The sequence below is a fragment of the Littorina saxatilis genome, linkage group LG1, assembly GCF_037325665.1.
Source record: "Littorina saxatilis isolate snail1 linkage group LG1, US_GU_Lsax_2.0, whole genome shotgun sequence".
NCBI classification, from domain to species: domain Eukaryota; kingdom Metazoa; phylum Mollusca; class Gastropoda; order Littorinimorpha; family Littorinidae; genus Littorina; species Littorina saxatilis.
This window is the reverse complement of record NC_090245.1, coordinates 109,721,720-109,732,743: the sequence shown is the minus strand read 5'-3', so window position 1 is coordinate 109,732,743 and position 11,024 is coordinate 109,721,720. Positions and strand designations below refer to the sequence as shown.

The 11,024-nt window shown below is 41.9% G+C and overlaps 1 protein-coding gene across 7 annotated transcripts in view; it reads left to right on the top strand.

The window, feature by feature from the left end:
• The first annotated feature begins 1,421 nt into the window (after positions 1-1,421).
• Positions 1,422-11,024, top strand: part of LOC138949841 (fanconi-associated nuclease 1-like) — a 25,238-nt gene continuing 15,635 nt past the window's right edge. For 6 of the 7 annotated variants that reach the window (XM_070321644.1, XM_070321648.1, XM_070321622.1 and 3 more), the window contains exons 1-5: positions 1,422-1,539; positions 2,638-4,028; positions 6,652-6,792; positions 7,252-7,540; positions 8,971-9,105. In XM_070321644.1, coding sequence (XP_070177745.1) covers positions 2,663-4,028; positions 6,652-6,792; positions 7,252-7,540; positions 8,971-9,105 — 1,931 coding nt within the window. In that variant the 5' untranslated portion in view covers positions 1,422-1,539; positions 2,638-2,662. The remainder of the gene's footprint in view (positions 1,540-2,637; positions 4,029-6,651; positions 6,793-7,251; positions 7,541-8,970; positions 9,106-11,024) is intronic. The other variant, XM_070321637.1, reaches the window with a different exon arrangement.

Below are 11,024 nucleotides of genomic sequence, written 5' to 3'. Positions count from 1 at the left end.
TTACTAATGCACATTAAGTGCGCTCACCCCCCCCCCCCCTCCTCCCCCCCCCCCCCAAAAAAAAAATCTTTGTTTTCTCCCTCTTGTCTCTGTACCTGTGTCCTTTTTATCTTTCACCATCTCTCACAAATAACACCAACCACACCCCACCCCCACACCCCCCACACACACACACACAAACACACACACATCTCCTCTCTCTCTTCTGGTCTAGTTACTGTGCCGACTGTGTGTATGTCTTCGGTGTTATCTTCGTGGGTTTCTTTGTACGTCTCGTTCTTAACCCTTCATCGAACGATGCACTGTATGTAAGTGCCGTCCTCACAAAGAGGATTTCTAACCTGCAACTCATCGAAATCGTATCCTAGTCACTCTTCTTTACATCTACACCAAGATAAAGGGAGGTAAAGCTAGCTAACAAACAAACAACTGTTCCTGCACTTTTTGATTGTTTTGTCATGCTTTACAACTTATTTTAATTTATTTTTTAATCATTTTTTTAAATTAATTTTACTAGAACGGTAGCATATCAACAACATTCGGCTTAAAAAGGCTTGTTCATCCTGTGAGGACGCAAGACTTCAAGTTTGTCCAAATAAATACATGCTGAAAAGTATGTTGTTTCTTTGCCCTGTGAAGTAATGAACATGTCCATTGTTCTGTGCTGCAAAGTGCAGAATGTCATTTAATTTTAACTTTGATATGCTTAACTCGGAACATGGCGATATGCTCATTTGCACCTCGTGTCCATGGGTGTAGTCGGGGCTTCCATCCCCAACCGAGCGGGTCCCCAGGTGGTGGATAGGGGAACGGCCCCAGGGGGGTCAGCTGCGAATCAGAATAAGCAGCCAAACGGGTAGCGTTCACACACACACACACACACACACCGTGGCACACAGAGGAATGACTGGCTCCGCATCCGACTGACTGTTGGAACGAATGACTCCGTATCCGACATTGTCGGACATGGAGCCACGGCCTTAGGATAGCTCTCCTATAACGCGTCTTAGCACTTATATACTTGATTTTTATATTTCTAGTTAGTTCATCGTCAGTTCTTACATTATACAAAATTTCAAACTTCAGTGATAAAATTTACGATAGCTAAGACGCGTTATAGGAGAGCTATCCAAAGGCCGTGGCTCCATGTCCGACAATCGTCGGATTTGAGAGTAGTGCATTAGCTCTCCTTAAACTCGTCATAACTTCCGTATTTTTTATCATTGAAGTTTGAAATTTTGTATTATGTGAGAATGGACGATGAACTAACTAGAAATATAAAAATAAAGTATATAAGTGCTATGGTTCAAGCTGGCGCGTGCTGGCGCGTGCTAGCGCGTGCTAGCGCGTGCTGGCGCGTAGTTTAGGCGGACCCTCAGAAAGGGAATTCCTGGGATTTCCCCAAAGAACCAGAAGAGTAACCTCCCTTAGTCAAATGGCGGCCGCGAAAGTGAGGACACTTTTTCGAGGACGGAAAATGAACTTGGTGCATTCTTGTCGATGACCGCAGTGTTGCCTTGTCGCCCAGGTGTCAAACAGGTAAGACACGCCGTTAGTATAGATGTCTCATTTACATAATTATATGTCATACATTTGCTGCGTTTGTTTTCTTAACGAGAAGAATTGTCTCCAAATCACTAGCCTATCAGTATCACTCAGAATCACACACACACACACACACATTACACACACACACACACACACACACACACACACACACACACACACACACACACACAAACACATGTTGTATGCCAGATGCACAATTCTATGGCGAAGGGAAGGGCTATAGCGATCAAAATGAGACAGTTTGTAATGTGGTACTGTGATGTTTGTGTTTAACACAGAAACCTTTTATCTATTCTTGTTTTGTCCTTTTTTTCTTCCCACCCACCCCTTCTGTACAACTCCACCCCCACCCCTTCTGTACAACTCCACCCCACCCCTTCTGTACAACTCCACCCCCACCCCTTCTGTACAACTCCACCCCACCCCTTCTGTACAACTCCACCCCCACCCCTTCTGTACAACTCCACCCCCACCCCTTCTGTACAACTCCACCCCCACCCCTTCTGTACAACTCCACCCCACCCCTTCTGTACAACTCCACCCCCACCCCTTCTGTACAACTCCACCCCCACCCCTTCTGTACAACTCCACCCCACCCCTTCTGTACAACTCCACCCCCACCCCTTCTGTACAACTCCACCCCACCCCTTCTGTACAACTCCACCCCCACCCCTTCTGTACAACTCCACCCCCACCCCTTCTGTACAACTCCACCCCACCCCTTCTGTACAACTCCACCCCACCCCTTCTGTACAATTCCACCCCCACCCCTTCTGTACAACTCCACCCCCACCCCTTCTGTACAACTCCACCCCACCCCTTCTGTACAACTCCACCCCCACCCCTTTCTTTTTGTATCTTGCTTGTCTGTTTATAGTGGTATTCCCAAATGAGTATTATGATTTTGTCCACCTTCATGTCTTCTTGTCCTATGACTTGATCCCCTTGGATTCGATCACTAACAAACATAAGCTTTTGCTTGCGTATGGATCCTGAATGTTAGATCCTGTATAAATGTCATGATGCTAAAACTCTGTTTAAACCAACACAAAAATGCTTTTGTTTCAGAGGTTCAAACTGTGCACAAGCTGCAATGAGTTCCAGATTGAAGACAACAAAGAAGGGAAGTGGGACAAAGGGAAGTGGGACAAAGAGGAAGACCCCCACGCCCACCACTCAAGCCATCACTGTGTCTGCGCTCTTCAAGAGACAGATCGAGCAGCAAGATAGCAGAGACAAAGCATCGCCTGGGAGCAAAGAGCGCGAGTCAGACGATGATGTTGTATTTGTTAAAGAAGAAAAGGAATCACCCTACTTCAGTCCAAAAAAATCACAGGATGTTTCAGCTGTGTCTGCCGATTGCAGGGAGGGAACGTTGGTCATAACTGAAAGTGAACAGAGAGGAGATCGGTGTGTAGAAAGGAGGATCAGCCGTCGCTTGTCTCTGAAGAAAACAAGGTCAGGAAATGAAAGTAATTCAGAGGCTCTTTGTGTTACATCATGTTTGAGCGTAACTGCTCGTGGCGATACAAGTTCGCTGGGTGTAGGGGGAAAAATGCAGGTATTGGAGCAGAATAAGAAAGGACATGCCAGCAGCAGTCAAACATCTGAAGTAACTTCAGCCAACAGACTAACAGAGGAAAGTGGTGAACAAAGCGAGTCTCGTTCACTCCAAGGAGAGGCAGGAACTTCTGTCAGCACAGGAATTCATGATGTAGACAAAAAGGCCAGTCCCTGTGACAAGATACAGACAATTTCATCAAGCAAGTGCAAGCTGTCTTTGAAGCGGAAAAAGAAATCAGAGGATGATGACACCTGTGGCTCCAGTCCTCCCAAGAAGTCACCACTCAACACAGGCGATGGTCAACTCTCTACATGTTCTGCGGCAGTATCAAACACTGCATCTCAACGCACACCTACCTCAACTTGGAACACAAGGTCACAAAACATCAGGTCTTCAGCTGGCTTGCAAGCCAGCACAACGTTAGGATCTGACAATCGAGAATCTCTATCTACCACCAATGATGGTGATCCTATCGCTACCTCTACAGCCAGGGCCAAAACAGCAGCAGTATCGCTGGGTAAACTTTCTTCAGCTACCTCAAATCTCAGGACCAAAAAATCTTCATCTTCAACCCGTGTGCTTCCTAAGACCCCAGCAACATGGAAACGTGATGAAAGCAAAGATACACCAACAGCAGATAAAGAACATACAGCAGACAAGGAGACAGAAGGATTGAGTGCAGTGGAGACAGAAGGATTGAGTGCAGTGGAGACAGAAGGATTGAGTGCAGTGGATGGGAAAGAGGAAGAGAAAAGTGAAGAGACAACGTATCGTGTGCCATACTACTTGGAAAACTTCAACACGATCGTCAAGTCCGTGTTTGAAGATGATTACAACCTGAAGCTGTTTGATGATACAGACTTTAAACATCTTGCATCCTTCAACAATTTATCAGGTAAACTTTAGTTGAAGTACGATTTTTGGTCAGATAGATTGATTTCTGAAACGATCGAAACACATTGCGGTGATCTAGACTAATTCAAGATATTCCTGGCTATTCTGACAGATGCCACTATTAGTTGTTGCCAGAATGAAATGTCTGTGATTATTGTATTGCCTACCCCCCGCGGGTTAGGGGGAGTCCCATATTGGTTGGGACGAGAAAGAATTTACCCGATGCTCCCCAGCATGTCGTAAGAGGCCACTAACGGATTCTGTTTCTCCTTTTACCCTTGTTAAGTGTTTCTTGTATAGAATATAGTCAATTTTTGTAAAGATTTTAGTCAAGCAGTATGTAAGAATTAGAAATGTTAAGTCCTTTGTACTGGAAACTTGCATTCTCCCAGTAAGGTAATATATTGTACTACGTTGCAAGCCCCTGGAGCAAATTTTTGATTAGTGCTTTTGTGAACAAGAAACAATTGACAAGTGGCTCTATCCCATCTCCCCCCTTTCCCCGTCGCGATATAACCCTTCGTGGTTGAAAGCGACGTTAAACACCAAATAAAGAAAGAAACAAGTCGCGTAATGCGAAATTACTACATTTAGTCAATTTGTCGAACTCACGGAATGAAACTGAACACACGGCACATTTTCACCAATGCCCCCGCACGTGTAAAACGCAGCCAAATTGACAAGCCAGTCAGTTTTGCGAGGTAGCGGTTGCGTTTAGCAGCATAGCGCTAGCGCGCCTTTCTGTATCTCTATTCTTTTTAACTTTCTGAGCTTGTTTTTAATCCAAACATAACATATCTATATGTTTTTGGAATCAGGAAGCGACTAGGAATAAGATGAAAATGTTTTTAAATCGATTTCGGAAATTTTAATTTAATCATAATTGTCATATTTTTAGTTTTCTGAGATTGTTTTTAATCCAAATATAACATATTTATATGTTTTTGGAATCAAGAAATGATGTAAAATAAGATAAACGTAAATGTGGATCTTTTTATATAAAAAAATATTTTATTACAATTTTCAGATTTTTAATGACCAAAGTCATTAATTAATTTTTAAGCCACCAAGCTGAAATGCAATACCGAACCCCGGGCGTCGTCGAAGATTACTTGACCAAAATTTCAACCAATTTGGTTGAAAAATGAGGGCGTGACAGTGCCGCCTCAACTTTCACGAAAAGCCGGATATGACGTCATCAAAGACATTTATCAAAAAAATGAAAAAAACGTTCGGGGATTTCATACCCAGGAACTCTCATGTCAAATTTCATAAAGATCGGTCCAGTAGTTTAGTCTGAATCGCTCTACACACACACACAGACAGACACACACACACACGCACATACACCACGACCCTCGTTTCGATTCCCCCTCGATGTTAAAATATTTAGTCAAAACTTGACTAAATATAAAAAGTTTTATTGCCAGGAGGAACAACTCCAACAATCAGGTCTAAAGGCAAGGGAATCTTCTAATGGAGGTCATTCTACACAAGTCATCAAAAGGGAATGGGAAAATGTTAAGTGTTAAGGCAAAAAAAAAAAAAAAGTCTGTTTACAGTAACCCGACCGACCCTATTTTTTTCGCGCGACCCTAGACTTTTTTTTGGCATTTGGGAAAAAAAAAAAATCTTTTGTTGTTTTTGCAAAATAACGTAAAAATGTGTTTTTTTGGAAAAAAAAAAAAAAAATCCCGACCTACCGACCCTATTTTTTGGGCCTATGCCAAAAAAAAAATAGTCTGTTTACGGTAACCCGACCGACCCTATTTTTTTCGCGCGACCCTAGACTTTTTTTTTGCATTTGGGGAAAAAAAATATCTTGTTTTTTTTTGCAAAATAACGTAAAAATATGGTTTTTTTGGGGGAAAAAAATTCACGACCTACCGACCCTATTTTTTTGGCCTATGTTACCGTAAACAGACCTATTTTCTTTTTTTTTTGTGCCTAAAAAGGGGGAAGTTTTAAATTGGAGGGTCTAATAAGGGGAGTTCCACTGTACTCTTGTTGACTTTGACACTGTACACTTGTTGACTATGACACTGTACACTTGTTGACTATGACACTGTACACTTGTTGACTATGACACTGTACACTTGTTGACTATGACACTGTACACTTGTTGACTATGACACTGTACACTTGTTGACTATGACACTGTACACTTGTTGACTGTGACACTGTACACTTGTTGACTATGACACTGTACACTTGTTGACTATGACACTGTACACTGGTTGACTATGACACTGTGTGAATTGACAATTGTTCTTTAGAGAACAATCAGACGTCTTTACATCTTTATGCTGCTAACGAACCCAAAGTGCTACAGCTGTAAACATTGTACATGTTATGCTGCTAACGAACCAAAGTGCTACAGCTGTAAACATTGTACATGTTATGCTGCTAACGAACCCAAAGTGCTACAGCTGTAAACATTGTACATGTTATGCTGCTAATGAACCCAAAGTGCTACAGCTATAAACATTGTACATGTATAATATGTATGGGAATCGTTGTCAGGAACAGTTCTCGTGCTTGGGAGGTTTTGTTATAAAACATCTTGTGTTCTGAGCATATTAACAACTGTCAAAGTTGTTCAATGTTGTGTTTTGTTTTTTCAGAGGCAGCCCAGAAGGTGTATGTGAGGCTGTTTTCGAGGAAGCTCGCCTGGCTGTCAATGTCTAAAATCAAGTATCCAGAGATTGGGGAGGATCTGGCACGGCCTCTTGGACAACTGGTCACTGCTGGGCTGGTGTTGTCTGGTAAACTTGGTGTTCACACTTATTGATGACTTTGATTTTGTTACATACATTTAAAATCTTCTGTGTAAACTCTTTCTTTTGCATCAGTTAAATGGAAAAGACTGCATTTTCTTTTGTTTAATGCAAAGCTTCGCATGTCAAAACTTGTGAAGTGAAGTTCAGGACAAAGCATTTTGCCGTAGCTATGCATTTTTGTTAAAAAGACTTTGCAAAGTCTGTGCGAAGTCGACTTTGGCCTAAATTAAGGATGGCCTTAACGAAAACGCACAGTTTCCGAATATGCAAGACGAACATCCTAGATTCTTTTGTTTCCGTTTTTTCAAGAAATGGACAGATTACTGACATTCCCCAATCAGCAACGTTGTGTGTTTCCAGGTGATGATGTGCATGACTTGGCGGCAGTACTGGGTGCAATGGCCGCCCTTGACCTGAAATCAACAAGGTTGTTTGTGTTTCCAGGTGATGATGTGCAAGACTTGGCGGCAGTGCTGGGTGCAATGGCCGCCCTTGACCTGAAATCAACAAGGTTGTTTGTGTTTCCAGGTGATGATGTGCAAGACTTGGCGGCAGTGCTGGGTGCAATGGCCGCCCCTGACCTGCGCACGCTGGCCAAGGCCTATCACATCAGCGGCTCTGGGCAGCAGAAAGGGCAGATAATCACAACGCTCCTGGCCAAAAGTCAGCAAAGCACAGTGGCCTCCCTGTTCGGACAGAAGATCGGGGCTGTCAGGGAAGCCATGCTGAAGAGGTGGGGCTTTTGGTAAATGCTTGTAGTTCCCAACAAGAAAGATATCTTATGATCTTCAGTTTCTATCTATGTTTGCTTTTTGAGTCACTTGAGAAAAAGTGACTCTATGTAATCGGTCAGTGTTAGTCTGTCCGGCCGGCCCCGGCCGGCCGGCCGTAGACACCACCTTAACGTTGGACTTTTCTCGGAAACTATCAAAGCGATCGGGCTCATATTTTGTTTAGTCGTGACCTCCAATGACCTCTACACTTTAACGATGGTTTCGTTGACCTTTGACCTTTTCAAGGTCACAGGTCAGCGTCAAAGGAAAAATTAGACATTTTATATCTTTGACAAAGTTCATCGGATGTGATTGAAACTTTGTAGGATTATTCTTTACATCAAAGTATTTACATCTGTAGCCTTTTACGAACGTTATCAGAAAAACAAGGGAGATAACTAGCCTTTTCTGTTCGGCAACACACAACTTAACGTTGGGCTTTTCTCGGAAACTATAAAAGTGACCGGGCTCAAATTTTATGTGAACGTGACTCATTGTGTTGTGAATAGCAATTTCTTCCTGTCCATCTGATGCCTCATATAATATTCAGAACTGCGAAAGTGACTCGATCGAGCGTTTGCTCTTCTTGTTTGGTTATTGTGTTTGCTCCAGCCACTGAGAAGCATCAGGGTTAGCGGAGAAAGAGTCCATTGTAAGCCTTGTTTTCTATATTACATGTCATGTTATGTATCCATTGAACATTGGATTTCTCTTCTTTGAGCCATGTGACGTCAGAGGCCGACAAAAATTCATACTCAGGCGGTAAGCCGAGACTACAAAAATGCATGTTTGTGTGGGTTCAATCATTAAAACTAAAAGAAATTATAACCAGAATCGATCGATACATAAATGTTATTTGTATTTTTGACCAAAATATGACATTTTACACAGATCTCGACAGTCATTGTTCACCTGGACTGCTAGGAACATTGACTGTCTCGATCTGTGTAAAATGTCATATGTTGGTCAAATATACAAGTAACGTATAATATCTACCTGACTAATTATTATTTGCCTGAGACAAGTAAATCAGTACAGCACTACCTTCCTTGAAACCAAATATTAATTGGGCAAAGTCGACTTTGTGAAGTCTACTTCACAAAGCTTGCTGCACAAAGCTTTGGCGCTGAAGCTAAGGTCAAAAGATTTTACACTGAAGCTAAGGTCAAAACATTTTACACTGAAGCTAAGGTCAAAAGATTTTACACTGAAGCTAAGGTCAAAAGATTTTACACTGAAGCTAAGGTCAAAAGATTTTACACTGAAGCTAAGGTCAAAAGATTTTACACTGAAGCTAAGGTCAAAAGATTTTACAAAGTCTTTGCCAAGTCAGCTTAGAGCATAATTATGGACAGCCTTCAGCATTTAAACAAGATGTGTGTATTTTCAGAGCCAAGAAGTTGCTGGGCCCCATGTACCGACTGCAGGACGATCCCCGCAGACTGTACGTGCGAGCCATGATGTTGTTTTCTCTCATCAACACCAACGGGGATGATGACGCAGGGAATGGAGGCCAGGCACAATTGTAAGTCGTCCCATAAGATTCACTCCGCTTTTCTCACCTTGAGGAAAACTGGACTGTGTTTTAATGACTTCATCATCCCAACGGTAGATTTTGTTTTGTAAAGCATGTACAGTGGAATCCAGCTATAACGAACCCGGGTATAAAGAAATCCCTCTTTTAACAAACTGCCATTGATTTCCCGGCAGACAGCCTTCTATTTCTTACTTGTTACTTTCCGGCTACATCGAACCTTTTGAACTCATTTGCATAACGAACCCCTCTTTTAACAAACACGTTTTCATCGCCCCAGAGCCGTTTTGTCTCTAAAAGTCACAAGGCTACAACGAACTGATGTCAATAATTGTCTCCAAAGACAAAAAAACACAAAAATGCACAAACACAAGTGCACATCGCGTGATGAGCGAACTCTGAACAAACAGCGGGAATCATTTACCTTGGCCAATTTACTTTTTTATATTTAGTCAAGTTTTGACTAAATATTTTAACATCGAGGGGGAATCGAAACGAGGGTCGTGGTGTATGTGCGTCTGTCTGTCTGTGTGTGTGTGTGTGTAGAGCGATTCAGACTAAACTACTGGACCGATCTTTATGAAATTTGACATGAGAGTTCCTGGGTATGAAATCCCCGAACGTTTTTTTCATTTTTTTGATAAATGTCTTTGATGACGTCATATCCGGCTTTTCGTGAAAGTTGAGGCGGCACTGTCACGCCCTCATTTTTCAACCAAATTGGTTGAAATTTTGGTCAAGTACTCTTCGACGAAGCCCGGGGTTCGGTATTGCATTTCAGCTTGGTGGCTTAAAAATTAATTAATGACTTTGGTCATTAAAAATCTGAAAATTATAAAAAAAAATAAAAATTTATAAAACGATCCAAATTTACGTTTATCTTATTCTCCATCATTTGCTGATTCCAAAAACATATAAATATGTTATATTCGGATTAAAAACAAGCTCTGAAAATTAAATATATAAAAATTATTATCAAAATTTTTTTTTCGAAATCAATTTAAAAACACTTTCATCTTATTCCTTGTCGGTTCCTGATTCCAAAAATATATAGATATATGTTTGGATTAAAAACACGCTCAGAAAGTTAAAACGAAGAGAGGTACAGAAAAGCGTGCTATCCTTCTCAGCGCAACGAATACCCCGCTCTTCTTGTCAATTCCACGTGCACTGCCTTTGCCACGGGCGGTGGAGTGACGATGCTACGAGTATACGGTCTTGCTGCGTTGCGTTGCGTTCAGTTTCATTCTGTGAGTTCGACAGCTACTTGACTAAATATTGTATTTTCGCCTTACGCGACTTGTTTTCTTTTTGCGACATGATGTTCAAATCCAAATCGAAAGCACTGACTGACTGATAAACTATCACGAACTGGCGGACGCAAACGCTAAGAGTGTGGTTTCTCTTGTCCAAGGGAAACCACTCTGGCATCTATATTTTCGTCAATGGCTTCCGTTCAAAACATTGATGTTTCGTTTTTGGTATTCGCGAAGAAAATAAACGTCAGTCAGTTGACTTAGTACATCGGCAGCAATTTTAGCAATCAAAGCCTGACCAATAAAAGCAACTTGACAAATTAACGTTGGCCGATGCAGGCGAATACTCTTCGGACATTTGGCCGATAGGGACATGAAAGTTTCGGCCAAAGTAAAAAAAAATCGGCGATTGGCCGAAGGGCCGACCCAAATGACACCCCTGTAAAGTGAACATTTGAACTATGCCTCTCTCTATGGATTATATTATGAAGCTGTTGAAAACATGCTGAGATTGTACTCTCCAAGGAAAGATCGATGGGACGATCATTTGAAGGTGAGTGGAAAAACTTGTCTTAAGGCCATTTTGGGTTGAAAACTCTACAGCGAATTGCTGTCATAACAAACTAAAATGTATCTTCCTTGAGATTTGTTGTA